The 20,659-nt window shown below is 43.1% G+C and overlaps 1 protein-coding gene across 1 annotated transcript in view; it reads right to left on the bottom strand.

Annotated features, from left to right (window-relative positions):
- Nucleotides 1-20,048, bottom strand: part of TBC1D14 (TBC1 domain family member 14) — a 110,433-nt gene extending 90,385 nt beyond the window's left edge. Inside the window, exons 1-2 of the mRNA XM_077815879.1 lie at nt 19,763-20,048; nt 13,097-13,835 (exon numbers count right to left, since the gene is read on the bottom strand). Coding sequence (XP_077672005.1) covers nt 13,097-13,835; nt 19,763-19,805 — 782 coding nt within the window. The 5' untranslated portion in view covers nt 19,806-20,048. The remainder of the gene's footprint in view (nt 1-13,096; nt 13,836-19,762) is intronic.
- Between the last annotated feature and the right edge of the window lie 611 nt (nt 20,049-20,659).

The raw sequence follows: 20,659 nt of genomic DNA, 5'->3' as shown, positions 1-20,659 counted from the left end.
GCAGGTACAGTGTCAACATGATTCATCCTACTAGATTGCCAGCCACTTTTCAACTGAAGCGTGTGAGTGTGAGAGACACAGACAGGGAGCATGTGTGTATGGGGAAGATACAGACAGTGTGTGTCAGCATCTCCCAAGTTCAGAGAGCTGCCTAAAGCAACCTGTCTTAAGGCAGGGGGAGGGGGAAACCCTGACATCAACCCTGCCCCTTCCTCCCTGGCTCTGAACAGGGCAAAGTGTCTGTCTCTCTCACACACACACACACACCCACCCACCACTGCCTGCCTGCGCTTTGGTAGTGTGAGAGACAGCAGGAGCATTCCATGTTAATGATTTACTCTGTGTGTCCCAGAGCAAAGCAGCACAGCACCCTAGCTGTCAGAACGGAGCAAGCAAGGTGTTTACACTGGCCCTGTGGTGATAAAACCTTTGCGCAAAAAGTCTTAATCACTCTCGTGGAGGTGGTTTTACTACAGTGCTGCAACTGAGGAGTTTCATTGCAAAAAGTGACTTTGCCGCACCTCTGCTGTTTCATTGCCAAAAGCTGTCTTTTGGCAAAAAAAACTTGCCAGTGTAGACGAAGCCACTGTGTATAGGTGTTGAGCTCTAGTAGTTTCCTCTGCACATTAAATGTTCAATGCCTTCTGCACTATTCACATTGAGCTACAGAAAAGAAAAAAAGAAAAACAAAAAGGTATCAAACACCTCTAACTAATGGAAATGCTTATTCTACCTAAATTTTTAAGTATTTAAAAGATAGAAGAAATAATGAAATTTGTATCCTACAATGGTCTGAGAAAAGACAACTGTCCATCAGTCCAGACTGTACCCTGGGTAATGTCACAGAAGCATCCTGGGACAATAGGTTAGCTGATACCCAAGGAACAAACTTGAGAGAAGATTCAAGGAGACATGGGAAGCTTTTGGCAAGAAAGAGGAAGAGATGGGCATGCTTTCCTAGCTAGGGAATTCAACTGGTGGGCCAGCCGTGAGCAGAGAGTTAGCTGATCTAGAAAGGCTCTCTGATTCTGAAAAGAAGTTATAAGCTGCAAGACAAGGATCCCAAACATGCCAGAGGACTCTGCAGAAGCCCAGAGAATGTTCCAGAGTGGTGAGGAACCCAGAGGCAGGGTAACGCATATAGGTGTGTACATTGTTTTGTATACATTTGTATTTCTCTTGCTACCTAAGCAAAGGGCAGTGACATTTCAGAATCCTGGGTAAAAGTCCATCCACATGTCTGTTTGCTTTCACTGTTGCATGCCCACAAATAGGTAAACTGGAAGGCTCACACCCTTTGGTAGTATTCAATGGGAAATATTCAAAAGCTGCTGGGTAGGAGACACTAGTTTCAGGGTATAGAATCCCCACTGCAACCAGGGTGTCAGACATAAGGTCCACACGTGGTGTGCATGCCTACTGGTCCAAAGCCGATGACAGTGCCTAAAACTCTGTACAGCTCCAGCAAGTTAAGAGCACGTATGATTCAGCATTTGGATCCCATCACAACAGTGGGAGCTCAACCAGATCTGACAACAGGCACATACTCAACTTCAACCTAGAAAATGATTTAGCAACTCCATTAGGTACACAGCAGAAGACATTTCCACATCCTGACCACTTAACATTACCCTTGAGAAAGAATCCTTTGTTTATTATCATGACTTGCCACTCAAAAACTGATTTATCAAATTCAATAAATGGTCCCATAAAGGACACTCCAAAGTTTAAGTTCATTGTACGGACGAGTAGTAAAGGACACATGGATGCAACAATAAAAGTAGGAAATTTAGTTTGACATTAGATTCCTTTTTCTTACACAAATAGTATCTGCTCCTACCACAAAGCACTTACTATATAAAAGAGTAGCCTATTTTACAAATGCGATAAGACAATATGTGAAGCCTAGAGGTCATGAATGTTTCCATTAGAGGACTTTAAGAAGTTTGATAATAAAGGACACCTTGAAAGTAATCAGTCCGTTACTACTTTTGTCATACCAACTGACCTTGGAGATAAAAATAAATGAAGCTGAGTTACATGTCTGATTCTCACAAGTTACAAGCAAAATGCTAAAAACACATCCAAATTCATTAGCTTTAGGATTCTTCCAGAATAAATCCTTAAACATTTTACTTGAAAACGCAGGCAACATAGCTGGTTTTGCTAGCCATAGTAAATGCTGGGGATGCTAACAACCAGCAGCTAATCCGTCCCCAAAATTTAAAGAAAGAAATAGGAACTATATATTCCAGTGTTTTCCCAGCACTCCAGACAAAGATATGATCCTCTATAAAGTCTGCATACTGGACGTGGCGGAAGAACCAAATCTTTAGAAATCACCAAGAAATGAATATTAAAGTCCTAATTTGGAAATGTATAATTAGAAAGTGAAGAGTCTAGCGTACACACCTCCATATATTGAGACTAGAGGTATTGCAAACTAATAAAAGAGAGCCTGACAAGGGAGACCTGTGGGAGTGGGAGGGAAATATATTAAAATCTGATGCTGCAAATGCATTATATGTAGGGTTACCAACCCTCTGGATTGGCCTGGAGTCTCTAGGAATTAAAAATTATGTCATGTGAAGAAACCCCCAGGAATACATCCAACTAAAATTGGCAACCGTTATATGTGGTTCTGATGCAACATCCCCTTTATATATTTGCAGCTAATATACACTGACTTCCTGACCATGTGTGATGCCTTTTGTCACTATACCCCTCTCATTAAAAAAAAAAAAAAAGTACATTTTTCTTTCCTGTGACTTGATGTTAATTATTGTACTAAACAGCTCGCTCACCATATAGTATTTTTGAACTTTTCCTGAAAGAAAATACTTAAGAATCTCAGAAACATAACTGAAAGAGTGCACAGATTTCATGTACCAGAAAGAGTAAAAACATCCACAAGGAACTAGAGGCATTTCAACCATCCTGTTCAATTTATTTACGCTGGTAACTAATTAAAATACAGTTTCTTGCCAGCAGAAGGATTTAGATGGAGCACCTTTCTCCCTACCCCTCTCAAAGTAGCCTCTCAAATGAGTTTTAGTAAGAAGCTGGAAAATAAAACACAATTCAAATTAGATAGTACAATTGTCTAAAATCTACATAGGAAGGGCATGAATTAAAGTTAATTGATCGTTTCACTTCAGCATCTAGTGGCCAATAGGCCACAGGACAAAGGTCATACTTTTGTCTAGCAATTTAACAATAAGCACATAATTAATATGGCAAACGAACTTCCACCCACTTTCAGCAATCTTTATCGAAGGTAAGTATTAATACATAATTGCAATGCAACTTTGCAAGAAAAAAAAGACTTGCTTAAAATAGTGAACAGGATTTTAAGTTATCCTAGGTTTTTTTTTTTTTGGTTCTGTGATAAACACTGGGAGAGGGGACAACTATGGAAAAGCATTGCCCTTTTATTCTTGTTTGAACCAGCTTGCAGTAATCCAGACCTTAACACAAGAATACAGATCACTAGTTTGCTCAAGAAAGGTTTTAAAATGAATAGGCCTAAGATGAAATATCAATCCTGATATCAAGTTCCCCAGTCCATTATTCTATTTTAAATATTGCCAATTTTAGTCACTCCCCTGTTACAGGATCAACAGGTCTCAGCAGATGCCCCCCACAACAAACAGCAGATAAGGATAGGGAGCCCTAGAGCCCAGCAGAGCAGCAGTGCCAACCTTTGCTTCATTGCCACTAAAGGTTAAATTTCTGGAATTCAGAATTTCAACCTTTGGAGCCCTCCAGCTGCAATTAATTAACTTTGTGGATATTTATAGGTTTTTGTTTTTTCTTTTGTTTACTAATTCTCCCTCACATTGCCTCCTGCTCCTATCCTCCTCCATGACTTCACCCTTAGTTCCTCTATTCATCTTCTTACCCCTCCCACAACATTCCAGCAGCTCTCTATAATAAAATAATATATATCCATTTAAAGATAGAACAGGCACAGGAAAGATATGGTTTGAACATTCCAGCTGTGCATACTATTGAACTGTCTAATTGCAAAACTCTTACAACCATTACCTCCTGCTTCTTCCCTCCTCTTGTCCTTCACGTCTGGTCTCAAACTAGGTTGTAAATACTGTAGAGAAGGGACTGTTTTCTGCTACATTTATACTGTCCTTAGTACCAGTCCTGATTGGGGTCTCTAGGCACTACTGGAAATATAAATGAGTAAGGGAAAGATTAAAGGAGATAAAGGCCATTTGTTTAGTGATTTTTGTATGCTTTATCAACAATTTAGTTCTAAAGCGTTTTAATAAAATTTAGTATTTTTACTCTGTCACAACAGCGTACCAATAACAAAAAAGACCTAAGAATGTACTGGGTGCAGGAAAGCCTCAATTTCCCGCCCTCTCCCCCCACTATCTATCTGATGGCTGCTGGTTTGATTTTTTTTTCAATGTTTCCAAAGAGAGAAAGAGAATATTAGGTTTCCCGACCAGCTTCCATACCAGAAAAAGCACATATATGAAGAGCTAGGAATTTGCTAATTATAATCTGTGCACGGTCACAAAGGTTTTGAAGTAACCAGTATAAAGAGTCATCCTACGTACGTGGAGGAGGTCTGGGGCTAGGCAACATCCTACACAAAACAGCTAGGTGTGTTACTCTTCTGAGTAGGAGTGAGAGTCCATAAGCATTTCTTTATCAAAAAGACACTGAGTAGGATTTCAGCCTGGAACCTCAGACTTCTAGGAAAGTCCTCAGGCCAGCCTCCAGAATCTGTGTTTTTAACACAGACACACCTGTTAATGTCCCAGGCTTCTTGTGTGCAGTGATCACAACCAGTGTTCCCTCTAATTTTTGTTGCGATAGGGGTGGTGCAAAAGGGTTTTGAGTATGGGAGGGGGGATCAGGGCTGGGGCAGAGGGTTGGGGTGCTGGGGGAGGAGAAGGTGAGAGCTCTGGGTTGGGGCCAGGGATGAGGGGTTTGGGGTACAGGCAGCCTCAGGGCTATGGTGGGGAGGACTCCCCCCAGTTCTCTCCCTGCAGCAGCACCTGGGCTGGGGGGAGGGCGCGTCTCCCCACCACAGCAGCTCTGGGGCTGGGGCCACGGGATAGGTGCCCCTCCCCCAGCCATGGCAGGTGCTGGGCTCAGGCTGGGGAGGGGTGCCCCAGCTGCGGCAGGTCCAGGGCTGGGCTTGGTTGGGGGAGGGGGAGGGGGAGGGGTGCCCCTCCCGCAGCCACAGCAGGTCCCAGCCAGGCGCGTTCCCTGAGAGCCTGCACAGCACTTAATAGGCTACTGCGCAGCTACACATCTCATAGGGAACTTAGGTCACAACTCTGAAAATGGATAAAAGACCAGAGGTAAAATAGCGAGATAGCTCATCTCCAAGAGCTCACACCAAAACCTTTTGACTTTTCGAGCCCCACGGTTATCAGAATTCAATTAAAATAGTGACATGATTGCATTACCAGTATTTCTCAAAATGGGAGAGGACCATGTTTACATGGGACGGGGGAGAAAGGTTGGGGGGGGGGGTGGTAAACCAGCAAAGGGGACAGATAACAGAAAGATCTTTGATTTTCCAGTTTCCCCTCTCCTGGCAGGCATAAGTGCAAGTTAACCTCTCATCAAAAGAAATGCATGATCATAAAACCATATTTCCATAATGTTATCAGAGAAAAATAAGGCCTTTTTACTCCTAAAACCATGCCACCTTTCCAATTACGTCAGTACAACAAAGAGATTACAGGATATTCTCTTTACATTGTTTCAAAACAGCAAGAGACAGCTTTAAAAAGGGTTTTCACTAATTAGCACAGTGGACTTTTCCATTAGATCTACATATATGGATCTGATAAATCCTTAGTTCCACACAAAGCCAATCATCCCAATATACTTGAAATAATCTAATAGTTTCAGTGTTTAGTCCAAAGTGTCAAACATTACTCTCATTCCCAAGCCCTCTATTAACAGACCCATCTACATTCCTTCCTGATTGCAAATTAGAGCTATTCTTTTTCAGGTGGCCAAAACCAGATATTTTGCACTGGGAATAATAAAAGGAGCATAAGTATGCCCTCTCTCCTTTCTCTAGGATTATAAGGACAATGACCCAAGTAAAGCAGTAAGAGGCCACAGTCAAACGTAAAAAGAAAAGGAGTACTTGTGACACCTTAGAGACTAACACATTTATTTGAGCATAAGCTTTCGTGAGCTACAGCTCACTTCATCGGATGCATTCAGTGGAAAATACAGTGGTGAGATTTATATACATAGACAACATGAAACAATGGGTGTTACCATACACACTGTAACAAGAGTGATCGCTTAAGGTGAGCTATTACAAGCAGGGGACACCATCATAGGGCCTAATCACATCAGCCACACTATCAGAGGCTTGTTCCCCTGCACATCTACCAATGTGATATATGCCATCATGTGCCAGCAATGCCCCTCTGCCATGTACATTGGCCAAACTGGACAGTCTCTACGTAAAAGAATAAATGGACACAAATCAGATGTCAAGAATTATAACATTCAAAAACCAGTCAGAGAACACTTCAATCTCTCTGGTCATTAGATTACAGGCCTAAAAGTGGCAATTCTTCAACAAAAAAAACTTCAAAAACAGACTCCAATGAGAGACTGCTGAATTGGAATTAATTTGCAAACTGGATACAATTAACTTAGGCTTGAATAAAGACTGGGAGTGGATGGGTCATTACACAAAGTAAAACTATTTCCCCATGTTTATTCACCCCCCCACTGTTCCACAGATGTTCTTGTCAACTGCTGGAAATGGCCCACCTTGATCACTACAAAAGGTTTATTCCTCCCTGCTGATAATAGCTCACCTTAAGTGATCACTCTCGTTACAGCATGTATGGTAACACCCATTGTTTCATGTTCTCTATGTATATAAATCTCCCCACTGTATTTTCCACTGAATGCATCCAATGAAGTGAGCTGTAGCTCACGAAAGCTTATGCTCAAATAAATTGGTTAGTCTCTAAGGTGCCACAAGTACTCCTTTTCTTTTTGCGAATACAGACTAACATGGCTGCTACTCTGAAACCAGTCATAAATGTGTTGACTAGACTTGGATAACATGTATGGTATCCAGGTCTGAGCCAGATCCATCTTCCCAGAGAACTTACTGAAAGATCCTTTTTTGGGGAAGGGGGGAGAGGAAGACGGAAAAGATAAGACACCCTGGCAGCAAGGAAAAGCCTTGTGGTGCCTGCTCTCTACCAAGGACTTTGTAAAGATTGCAGTTCCTTATCCAGTGTCCTTGAATACCTGGATTTAAGAACACACGCACTCCCCCCCCCCAATGGAAGAATGTATTGGCTCACACTACTGAAGGCGTGGGTCCTACTTCTACAGGAGTGAATGCAGAGAAAAAGACAACGAACTCCACAGATCAGTTCCCAGCAGGACACACTCCAACAGAGAATAAATGTGTGGCCAAAGATTTATGTGAAAAGCCTCACTCACGCAGATAGCACATAGGTAGCTGGGCCTGGATGGCAATGCTCATAAAGGCTCTGACTCAGAAAACCAGCTAAGCACATGAGTACACTTAAGAGTTAAGCACATTTTCACATGCAGCATTGCTGAATCAGAGCCTAAACGTACAATTAATTTATATCTTCCTCCCATCCTCACTGGCATAGGAAGGAAGAGAGAAGACTCACTGATTCTCCCTCTTCTGTATGGGGAGTATCTACAGGACACCAATCTGATCATTTCTTTATCTGTGTTACTTTTTCAGGGCAATTTGCTTTATTCTGTCAACTTTAAAGAAAACTCACTCTTGTCTGAAAGGGGTTTTTTTGGCGAGTGGGGAAGGAGAGGCCTACTTCAAGCACAATAACTAAGATCCCCAAGAGAAAGCTGCCAAGAAGTTTATTTACTTTGTGCTTTTGTCAGCACTTGTTCCCCGTATCAGTTTCTCAGCTGTATTCACAAGTAGCTCACCCCTTCCTCATGAAAAAGTCCAAAGACATCACACTTATGGCTTGCTCTAGGAGGAATATTACACATATGTGCATGCATGCGCACCCCCCCCCCCCTTCAACAGGGTGGCTACCAGCAAGAGATCAGCTTGCTTTTCCTAAGTTTGGGTCACCTTATCATGAAGGCAGGGAACAAAAGAAGCTATTTGAGGGAGCAATCATCTTCACATTCAGAGGTTTGAGTAGTAACGTGTGAACACATAAGTCAGGAGGGAAGTGCAAAGACCTTTCTTCACTCTGGTCCCTGAGTGAACATGGAGTCCCCTTCAATTCTCAAACTCCTTTCAAGGGGCCAGGAATCGACAAGCTGCTGATAGCCTTAGTGATGTGCCCTAAGATTGTGTCATAGATTCAGTGACTTCCAGCAACCTCTGACATTTACTAAAAATATCCATGACAAAATCATAGCCTTTTACACATCACTAACCAAACTTTTAATACTATAGGTACCCATCGATGTAGAGTTCAAATGACAGCTTTAGAAAAAGCAGCAATTCCATATTGAAGGCTTTTTTTTTTTTTTTTAAAAACCACTAGAACCACTGCAATGATACTGAAGTTGTGCTACCATATGGATTTAGGGCCCCTAGACTTTGGCCATTGTTAAATGCTGCACCTGTGCTTTATCTGGTGTGGACCAATGAGTCTGAAATGACCTTCCACAGGACAATAGTTGCAAGGTTAAAATGCAATTACTTGAAAATTCAGATTGGTGAAGAGGAGAGTGAGATCTACAGAAAAACAAATTTCACCCATGACTTAACAGCTAGAGGTACAAATTCTCACTCTCCCTATAACGGAACGCTGAACTGTGTTATACTGTTCAGCCAGTAGCTAGCACTAGTGTGTGTCACTTACTTATTTAAGCAAACTTCACCCGTACCTGGCAGTACATAAAAGGATCTTATGGAAGACATTTCTGGTATCTCTCTTTGAGAAGGAAGCTCTGTAGTCAGTCCACATCTGATACAGAAGCCTGATCTGTGAGTAGGAGCCCTGCAAGAAATACTTGATACTCCCTACCCTGATTCCCAGCAAATTAACTGAATAAAATGGAGTCTCTTGAACAGTTATATCTTATTTCTCAGAGAACTGGATAAACCCCAAAGGAAACAAAGAACTGAAGCTGTGGAGCAGACTCTTTCCAAAGCAAGAACTTACTATAACCTAACAGATGCCTCAATATTAATGGTCTCCAGGGTAGAATGTGTTTCTGCACTGTGGGGAACAGAGGAAAGTTAGCATTAGGGTGACATTCATACATTAGTACAAGATTCCTTGCTGTTATGTTGATTTTTCCAAGCTCATATCTAAAGGAATGCCTCACTGAGGTAGTTCCACCAAGGTTTAAAAACGCTGCAGGTTCATTAGATATAGTTACACAAAAAGAAAATAAAGAGAGGAACTGCGTGTCTAAGTACCTAGAAAGGCATGACGTAGAGCATTAAGTGCTTGGGAAACATGGTTGAGATATCTGGGAAGTGGACAAATAGGTTATATGTGCACACAGGAATGCTGTGTGAAAGAGGTAAGGCATACGGACAACTTCTAACGAGGCAAGTAACAGCAAGTTGCAATCCTGCTCTTTCAGGTGAAACAGACAAGTTCAAAAGGTTTCTGCTTGTCAGAGCCACATGAAAGCTACTCCCAGCTAAGGGAAGGAATAAGAGAAGTAGACAAATGGATTATTTAGCTTCTGTGCTGAACTGAGTCATATATGTACTCCTGGTGGTATCACCCAGTGCCAGAAGTTACCTGTTATACACGATATGATACTTCGTTGAAAAATATTGCCCTTTAGGGGATATCGAAGGTGTCAGTTTTGTTTTCAACCAGGGTGGATAAAAAGGTGCTTTTAAAGACATTTAAAAATTTAAGTTAAATAAAATGTAAATGAAATACAGATTTAACTATTAAAACGATTTAAAATTGAATTTGAAATTATGACAACCTATGTTAATACAAAAACTTCCTATAGCCTATTAAAATATTTAAAGATAAATAAATATTCAAGCTGTAATTTTTGCTGCCAACATTTTAAAGAAAGTTAATTGCACTGGTGAAAGTCGATGGCTAAACGCCCAGAAACAGTTTGCTGAAGTGCTAAACCACCTTTTGATAGAGATACTCTCTGTACATCTGCAGAAGACACTATTTGTTTAAGTTCAGTTTATTCAACAACTAGCTCAATTCAAAAATCAGTTCATTCCAATTTGAGAAACTGAGTGGGAGTTAGGAAAACAAGCTTTCCTTCTTTTTATCTATGAACTCCCACTCAGTTTCTCTTTCATGGTGAGAGAAACTTGATTAGTACAGTAACCAAAGAGAATCAAACTTTCTTTAGCAAAATAACTATAGATCACAAGTGCAAAACAAGATTAAAATCTATTTAAGTCAAGGTTTCCCACTTGCTGATTTTAATCATTTTCATTTAAGTCAAGCCACCCTGCTTCCAGGAGCCCATAAACACTGGCACATTAATGCTTGGTCTAGACCAGTGGTTCTCAAACTTTTTTTTCCCCCCCACGGACCACTTGAAAATTGCTGAGGGTCTCCGTGGACCACTTAATGATCTTTCCAAATGTTGTCTGTACCATTAGCTAACTATTGTAAAGCGCTTTAGATAAAAGCGCTATATAAGAAAATAAATTTTTTGTTCTACAAACAAAAGCACACAACTCATACTTTAATAGCAGTAGTCTTACCTTTCTAATGTGATGGATGGATGTGCCCTCTCCCCCACCGCAGCAGCCCCTGAGCCGCGGCATCTCCCTTGCCACGGGCTGGGTAGGTGGCAGGGGGGGTGTGTGGGGTCTCTCCCTCTTTCCCCTGCCACAGCAGCCATAGAGCTGAGGCTATCTCCCCCGCCGTGGCAGCCAGAGCTGAGGCTGGGAAGGAGGGCCATCTCTCCCCAGCAGCTGCAGCCCTGGAGCTGGGGAATGTTGCCTCTTTCTCTGGCTGCCACAGCCCTGCACACCACCTATTCCCACCCAAAGACCACCACCTCACCTTACATGTGTGCCTTCTCCAGGGTCCAGACACCTAATTAGCAGAGCCACGCCTGCACATCTCCACTAATTAGGTGCATGGTCCTTCATTCTCTCATGTGCGGCCACACAGGCACGCACCTTAGGGGGAACCATCTGTCGACCACTTGAATGGAGTCTGTGGACCACTGGTGGTTCACAGTTTGAGAACCTCTGGTCTAGACAAGGCTTTTTAGCCTTAAAAGTATTTCCATCACTGCAACACTGGTGGAACTACTAGAATTACCTACATTGGTGCTTCCACTAATGGAGCCACACCAGTGGCATCTTGGTTTCCTTTTGTTTGGAATTTTTCCAGGTTGTGGGGAGATAAAGAAAAAAATTTCTGTGGACAAAGCCCATTGCTCTCTCCAGGTAATAGCACAGCATTTGCTTGGGCTCACAACCATCCTGAACGGGAAGGGAGGCAAAAGTCCAGGTTCTATAGGCTCTGAAGTGCCAAGAATCCTTTTGCTCCTGAATGAAGTCTGGTGCCATGGCAACCAATAGGTAGAAGTCCACAAAAGCTTTTGCACATAGAACTGTAAAACTATTACTGATGAGCCAAGCCCATGTGGAGTACTCAAACATACTGCAACTTCAAAACAAGAATAAAATAAAGACATTGTTCTCTAAGCTGTGATTTAATCACTCAGTTTAATAGTTTTAAATCAATAGCTTTGAATTTTTTTCCCCCCCATTAAGAAACGCTTTCAGAGAAGTAACAGAAATGATTGTTCTGTCAATGTTTCATCAGCCTTTTCTTTCGGCAAATAGAGACGTTTAAATTAGGAAGAGTAAGTGGTTCATTGAAATAATCAGATAGGCAAAAAAGGCGTTTTATAGCCAAAGCTGCAGAACACAGAAATAACTTCCAATCATTTATTGCTTGGAATTGTATACCGTACTAACAACTTGCTCCAAAAATGATCTTGGCTAACGTACCTCAAACAAAAAGAATTATTGAGGATGGCACACATTATGGTTTGTGTATACCAGCTCAATATCAGTTTAAATACATTATTTTTAACATAGGAAGCCAGGGCAGCCTTTCAGAAATGTAACTGCTTCAGTGCTGCCCCAGATGTTGCCATTTCAATAATTAAGTGCTCAAGTTCCCCATTCTAACTCTGGTCTTGGAATTTTCTCATTATGCAGACACAAGCAATTGATGTGGTCAACAGTATTGTTTCCTAATCTTGACAGCAAAGATGAGCAGTCTAAATACCACTGGTCATAAGGTTAAGATTTTGTCATGGTTATTTTTAATAAAAAAAAGTCATGGACAGGTCATAGGCAACAAACAAGAATTCATGAAAGCCCACGATTTTTACTAAAAATAACCGGGGGGGGCGGGGGGGGGGGGGAACGACTGAAGCCTGAGCCCTGCGCGGGAGGAGGGCTGAAGCCAAAGAAGTCATGGAAGTTTGTTAAAGTCAAGGAATCTGTGATCTCCATGACTAAATTGTATCCTTAGTCATTTGTTACCTTATCAGTGAACTGATGACATTAAGTCAAATAAAATAAAGTGCCTGACAAATATTTAGACTTTAAGTGGAATGTGTTTACATTAATAAAATACTCATCACTGCTAGAACATTTTCCATCCCTAGACCTCCAAGTGCTTTACAACAGTAGGCAAGTATCCTCATAATTTGGCAGATAAGGAAACCAAGGCATATGATGTTTAGTGACTTGCCCAAGGTCATACAGTAAGCCAATGGCAAAGCCAGGAAGAAAATCCAAATCTCCTGGGGTCCAGTTCAGAGCCCTTTCCTCCAAACCATGCTTCCTCCCTTTAAACACAGCTGGAAAGAAGAGAGTTCCACCTTCATTCACTTCATGTGCAGAGTTCGAGCTTCTGTGGATCCCAACCACAGAGCATAGAACTTTCAACTATGCGCAGCTCTGACCTGCTGAGGCAGAGCAGAAAGAGGGCAGTAATCTTGATAATTCCAGTTCCTCTGGGTGTTAGCTGAATGTGTAACGCCTTACCATAAAACCCTTTAAGAGCCTCCTAGCCCCCAACACATAGTCAGAAAGCTGTAACATTTTTCTTAAGTATCAAAATCCCATTACCTGGCAAAGAAGCTAGTGAAGGGTCCCAATATTTTCAACTTACTGTCCGCATCTACTTCTTGACAACATGCCTGCTGGCTTTGATCATTGGTCTCCTTAGTGGGATTCAATGTAACATCTGAAAACTGTGCTTCGTCACTCTCCAGGGTCACTATTGCACTTGAGCTGCTTGTGACCATGAAGTCCAAAATGTCCTCATTGCTAACAGATAAAGTTGTTGACAGTTCTGTGCTGAGACTAGACACACTACAGACAGAGATATCATCACTTCGGTTCAAAGCTTTGGAAGTTGGACTGTATAGTTTCACTGAGTCGTATCCAGTTCTTGGAAAAGTTGAGGACTTTTGTACACTGTGTTCATGTTCAGCATTCAAAGAGAGTGGAGGCACATAAGACAGCAGCATGCATGCACTCTGAAAAGTTCTCTCAGGCATGATTTCAGGCTCAGACTGTTTTCTCTTCACATTTAACACACTGCAGTGAACAGGCTCCGGATTCCCTATTTCTAGAGTTGGAATACCAGAATCTACAGATTTAAGGCTATGGCTATCTTCTAAAGCACTAGAGTGCTGACTAGGTCCATACTCAGGCAATGAGAGCACTCTTGGGGCCCTTGAATTCAAGTTTTGAAGACTCTGGATACTGTTGCCCACTTTGGTGTCCAGAATTCCCATCAAGCTCAAACCATTTAAGGAGTTGGATACATTTACATCAGCCATCTTGGTCCAATTGGTGTTAACTATTAAAAGGAAAGAACAGTTTTGTTTTATTAAACACTTTAAAGTCTCTTATTAAAGAACTAAATTACTAATTATCTAGCAGTCACACATTACCTAGGGAAAAATCATACACAGAGAATAAACCAAGTGAGGTAGAAGGGCACTGGCAACTGAATCATATGTTAGTAACAACATAAATCAGTTTATAAGAACTTAGGTTACTACAAGTGAAAATGTTTTTTCTTAAAAAACTACTTCCTTGTCATTACTTATACTCTTTACTTTGTATACTTCTCTCAGCATGTCAAGTGAAAATTCAGCACCATCAGTTTCACTTTCAGTGCTTCCATGACGGGGGTTTCAAAACAGGTGTTTTCAATAGAATCTTAAAGTATCAAGAAAGCTTTACAGTGACCCAGGAGCTTTACTTTAGTTACGTTGCATCACAACATCTGTATAAAGGTGGACCTTTTCAATTCTCTCAGATCAATGTGCATAATCAGATTTCTTTTTACATTTGGTATGCCTCAGGAGAGTGCAGGGTAGGATTAGTGATCCAAATTTGGAATCAGTTGAGATCTATGGGTGCTGGAGATATATGCCTCCCTCCCACAACCATTTTAAAGAAAGTTTCTAGGTGGGATTTTTTTTTTTTTGGCCCAGAGGTAAAGATCAAACTATTTATGTGATCTGGGTCAGAACGGTCTCAAACTGTCAAGTTTTACCTAAGGTCGTGCATGGCACCCACTAAGACTCCGGGGGAGCCAATTTGAGAATTTTTTTTTTTTTTTTTTTAAATATACACACTGCACATGCACCATTACAGAAAAACAGCTAGAGGGTTTCCATTCCCGCCAATTAATATAGTTTAATATCGATTCTTGTAACTGCGCTACAATCCAAACAGTTACTCAGATTGCTTTGAAATTTGGTGTGTCGCATGGAGGCACCGGGCAGCCTAAGTAATGCAAATTTGAGGTCATTTGATTTAGGGGTTTCCAAGTTACAGAGGGCCCCCCCAAAAACCCAATTTCCTTCTACTGCTTTGTGCTGTTAAACTAAGAGGTAATAACGACTGGATGAATCACAGACCTGTTGATGGTCGAGAACTCACCCTTCTTTAACCTATCTAAGGGCTTGTCTACAATGACAATTTACAGTGTTGCTCAGGGGTGTGAAAAAACACACACACATACACACCCTTAGCGTTGCAAGTTTCAGCGCTGTAAAGTGCCAGCATACACAGTGCACCAACGCCGGGAGCTATGCCCCTCATGAAGGTGGTTTTGTTTAGAGCGCCGGGAGAGACCTCTCTCCTGACTCTGCGCCGCGACCACACAAGGCATGTTAATGTGCTGCCGCAGCAGCACTTTAGTGTTGCCAGTGTAGACTGGCCCCAAGGATAAATTGACCCCAATACCACACCTAAGACAAAAGGAGTTTTGAACAGAGTGGCTGGAGGTTGCTGCAATTTGAGAGTCATGGGTGGCAATTTAATTGGGGGGGGTGGGGGTGAAGAGTTGAATTTTTCCTGGGAAGAGAATGTATTGGGGGTGGAGAAGAGAGGTCTGGGGCTGCAGCGAGGGGAAGAGGATTATGTGGCCATATGGATTAATAGATAGGCAAGAGAGGTTGGGAACTCAGGTGAGGGAGGCATGGCACCCCCTACCTGTGACAGTACACCACCAATCCCCCGCACACCCCTTAAAGACATATTAAGCTGATCTAAGCCGTGATGTACACACCACTAGGTTGACAGAAGAATTACTCCATCGACACAGCTACCACTTCCAGGGGGTGGATTTACTATAGTGATGGGAAAACCGTTTCCATTGCTGTATCAAGTGTCTACACTACAGCCTCAGAGCTGCAGTGCCGCAGCTGTGCCAGTGTAGGGCTTGTACATTGGATATACCCACTAGTAACGTATAATAGTAAGGATCCCTCTCCTTAGTGTTTACTTTGACCTACTAATGTAGTGAGAACGACACAGGGCCTTACCTTCACTAAGATTTTACCTGAGTTACCACACATTAACACACCTTCTTCCTAACATGGACACACCCTAATAGATAGGATCAAAAATGTCCACATCACCACACTGCCTCCCACAGTCACATCCTCTGCAATTTAAAGAAATAAGAGTCACACACTGTGTGCTACCAATTGCAACATGTCCAACTTTCTTTTTTAATATATTAAAAATACAAGGATCAGCAACTTCATAGCTGAAATACAAGTTTATTGAATCCATTTGATTAATTTCACCAGTATTCTAGCATTTAACAAGCTATAAAGATGGCTTGATAACTTAATCAACAAATGCTACTTAGTGGTAAGACAATATTTTAATTTTTCTGGTCTTTATCAGTTCTTTTTTGATTAGCCCTACTTACTGCATCTCTCACTTAAGTTAAACCCTTTTTACTGGTCCCACTTCAATTTTTCTTCTTTTCCAGAACAGATCAATCAGCATGTCTTTTCCAGAGATATCTTCACTATCTGTTCTTCTCTTCCCTATGCTACGTTCTCAGTCACACATCACCTACATATTTGTAAAAAGAAAAAGGAGTACTTGTGCCACTTTAGAGACTAACAAATTTATTTGAGCATAAGTTTTCGTGAGCTACAGCTCACTTCATCGGATGCATGCAGTTACAGACTAACACGGCTGCTACTCTGAAACCTACATATTTGTCTCTCCTTATTTCTCAGCACAAAAGTTTCTCCTTAGTATATATGCACACACACAAAAAACAAACAAACAAACTTACTTTCACCCTTAATTAACAAATCAAATTTTTACTCATACCCATCCATGCAGCTACACTACACTGAGAAACTTAAGCATACACCTGAAAGTCAAATGACTAAACCTACTAACCATCGACCAACATGAACAGTCCCCTTGTCCAGGGCAAAATTCACATGATCAACCCGCTCCCCCAATTCTGCTGGGAAATGAGGAAGGCACTGAGATTCCAAGAGGAGCACTGACCCTATACTCTGCTTTGAATGCGCTCTCCCCCAGTCTTTAAAAACAAACCAAAAAAGCAAACCAAAAAAACACAGCATCTTCTGACTAGCTGATCGGATAGATCTGAAGCTCCTTACTCCCCTTCCCTCAACATCACCCATATTTTAATCATTCTCTCTGATTCCCTCTCCTACCTCAGTAGGAAATTTCTGCTACTTCACCACTCCACAAGCCTTCTGGCTACTGTAATGCAAGGAGGGGGAGACAGCCTCACTATTCTACCCTTCCCTCAACTTTCTGGTTGATACCAGGGGATGTCTCTGCAGTATGTCCCCCAGTCTGTGTGTTTAAGCTCTCTTCCCCAATGAAGAACTCCAGATGTCTGCCTCTGCTGCTGCTTAGTGCTTTCTCAAGAGGCAGCAAAGTGAAAGTGACCTGTTACTCCAGTTTCACTGCAGTTTTATCATGTGGTTCTTCGCAGGATACTTACAAATAAGCATTCAAGAGTTCTTGCTCAAAGCAAGAGAATACAGTAGCTCAAGAGGCTGATGAACAGTTTTCTAATAGTAAATTGATTCTTAGATAAGTCAAAGTAGGTTTCAACACAGCACCACGCAATTGTTCTGACTTGGTTTAAAAATTTCTTCCTTTACGCAGGAAACATAACAGGAAGAGTTGCTTTAAGTATGCAATCTGTAAAAGCAGAAGTAAGTTCAACTACAATTTTCTTTAATGTTTTATACAGCTGAAAGCTACAGAATGTCGTACATTTGCTGTACAATATATAAATTAAAGCAACAGACAGTATCCAATTGTCAGTAAAAAAACAAAAACATATGGAACTTACATTCAGTTTATTATGCCTGTGCCCAAGCCAGGATGTTTGTTTTAATATAGTGAAAGGATATTTGTTTTCCAGATCTGATAAATGCAGCCTCTGGAAATTGATGCTGACAATTCCAAGTGTTGTTGTTAATGCTACTCCCAATACTGACGTCTTCCCTAATTTGTTTATGATCAGCATGGCAAACTGTTAGGGCTACATCTCATCAGAAGTCTAGTGCTCTCATGCTATATACTGCAAATGTAACAGTTTTACTGTAGAAAAAGACAATTCTGATAGCAATGCAACATCTCATTAATAGTAGCCTACCACTTAAAGCAGGAAACATGCAGTCAAGTCTTTTGGGTTCACAAGTCCTAGCTCTGCCACAGATTTGCTTTGCAACTCTGGGCAAGTGACTTAACTTTTTGTTTTGACCCCCATCCCCAATCTACAGAACAGGGTTCATATTTTGGTGGTACTCAAAGAATTAATGTTTGTATATTGCTTTGGGAGCCCATAAGAACTAGACAGAGTTTGGGCCATCTTGCATAGTTACCTCCATACTCCTGCCTGAAAAATAAATGACCATTGTATTTTAGGACCAATACAATCTTTGAACTGCAAAGTGATTACGTTATACATATATAGAGAGTGTCAAAACCACTCTTTGGGCAAATGACTGTAGTATGTTTCACTAAGTATGCCATATTCATGTACATTACGTACATACAGTGTACACATGTTAGAAATCACTACTGCAAATGATCTCAGTGTACATTTAAACTGTGTAAAAGGAAATCAATATGCATGAAAAGCATGCAATTTTGGGCATTCAAACAGAATGTAAAAGCAGGCCTTCTGGGAGGAAAACAGGTTAATACTGCAGCACTGCCTGTAACAAATTCCTTTAACTTGAACATAATGGATCTGAGACAAGTTAACAGCTTGTGACAAAAAAAGCCCACGCGGAGATATATTAGTTAAGCCAGTGTTCATCAGTGCAAAAACTTTAATGGAAGAAATTTGTTTTAAATGGAAAAAAATCCTATGTAATTTTTAACTCTGACACCGGAGCCAAACCTCTCCTCCACAAACCAGACTGCTGCAGAGCAACACTCAATGAACTTTTACAAGTCCAGCTACGGGTTGGAGAAATGGATAATGAGCACAGGTTTTGAAATGACAAAACTATTTCCCCCTTTTCCCCTCACGTCAAAGAGTTCGAATGAATCAGTGTTATAATAAACCTCTGTTCTAAGAGTAATGTACAGTTTTCCAATAATACTGAAAACAAATATAAGGCCATGTCAAATTACCAGTATTCTATCATAAGAGACCACTTTAACAATATCTCATGCACTCTCCAGTACCATTTCACTGAGTCTTTGAAGCCCAATTAATAGAGCTAGTGGAAAACCATTGTTTCCATATGACAGGGTTCAAACTGGATCCATATTTTTAGTTTTGCCACTTCAAAAAAAACAAACAAACACACACACACACAAGAACGTTTCTGAGAAGGGTTGCATAAAAAATTCAGAACGTTCAATACTTTTTCATAACTTTGTTTTTACCATTTTTGACCAACAGGAAAAAAAAGGAAAAAAAAAGGGGGGGGGGGGAAGAGGTATCTTAATTTTTTCCGACCAGCTGTACCAACTAGTTCTCTCTCTCCCCCCGCCTCCCACACCTCCCACTTGCTAACTGAAAGCCCCCCCGCCCCGGGGAGCGGCCCGAGAGAGTCTGGGAAGTATGCATCTCAAGCGAAAACGGAGGGGACCGCGAGGAGCTACCCGGGCCGGCTCCCCGCGGGCCCCAGCTGACAAGCCCAAGCGCCACCCATCGCGGCTCGGAGCAGCCAGCCGGTGATTCCAGCGAGGCAGCGAACTCGCCGAGCACCCGGGGGCGGGGCGGCTCCCGCTGAACCCGTCGGGTGGAAAGTTTCGCACGGGCGCATCCGGGGTGCCCTCACCGCAGGGCCGCCGGACGGGAGCCGGGACTCGCCTTTGTTCCTGGCCATGCCAGGTTTCCACTACCGCGCTGGCAAGCAGCGGAGGGGTCACCGCGCGTCTCCCTTTCAGCCCCGGGGCAGAGTCACCCTCTCCCGCCCCCCGAGGAGAAAAACTTCCCCGGCTGGACGTTACCTGGGTAGCTCTGCCGTCCATTGGTCTCCTCAGGCCGGGCCATGCCCAGCCCTCCCCGCGGCGGCGGCGGCGGAGCTAAGGGGCAGCCGGGGGCTGGTCCATTCTCCGCCTGGTCCGGGAGGCTCGGCTGCTCAGCGGGGGTGCGGCGTCTCAGCCCCTGCCGGCAGGGAGCCACCCCCAGCGGGGAGCAAGCCCCCCATCCCCAGGACACACACACAGCCCGCCGGGCTGCAGGGAGAGGGGCGGCGGCGGGGGCGCTCGCGCTGCTCGGCCGCTGCCGCCGGGCTCTTCCGGGAACAGTCACGTTCTACCCAGCCCCGCCTCTCCTGCAGCTGTTCCACCTTCGCGCCGCTCCCCCTCCGCCGCGGGAGCAGTCCCGGTCTGCTGTTCCCCACACTTGTCTCTTCCCCCACCGCTGACGCTAATCCTCTCTGTTGCCGCTGTTCCCCTTCCAGCAGCTCACTGGCCCCGCCCGCTACCGAGAGAAGCCAATCGGCGGCGAGAGAGCGAGCGACGGGAGAAGCGTTTAAGCACGCGAGATAGGGCTTGCAGAGGGAGGGGGCGGAGCTAGCCGGACCGGCTTGGCTTCCCCGCGCCCAGGCGCTGTACCTGTTCTGAGTAGCTCCGCCCACCGCCATTTTGAATTCTCTGGGGTTGGAGGGCCGCGAGGAAGGGGAGACTAATGGAGCGGCCGAGAGCATGGAGCAGCGTGGGACCCCTTTGTTGCTGTGGCTGCCCCGCTGCAGGGGAGGAGGGGGCCTGCGGTGAAGCAGGGAGACCCCGGGCGACTCTGAGGCGAGGAAAGCGACCGTCTCTGCGGGTCTTTGTCACCCGGTGGCGATTTATCAGGGAACCCGGACAGCTGAGAGAAAACGCCAAGTTCAGACAGGCAGAGAG

The sequence above is a fragment of the Eretmochelys imbricata genome, chromosome 4 (assembly GCF_965152235.1).
Source record: "Eretmochelys imbricata isolate rEreImb1 chromosome 4, rEreImb1.hap1, whole genome shotgun sequence".
Taxonomy (NCBI): Eukaryota; Metazoa; Chordata; order Testudines; family Cheloniidae; genus Eretmochelys; species Eretmochelys imbricata.
The sequence above is the reverse complement of the archived record's forward strand: the minus strand, read 5'-3'. Positions and strand labels throughout refer to the sequence as shown.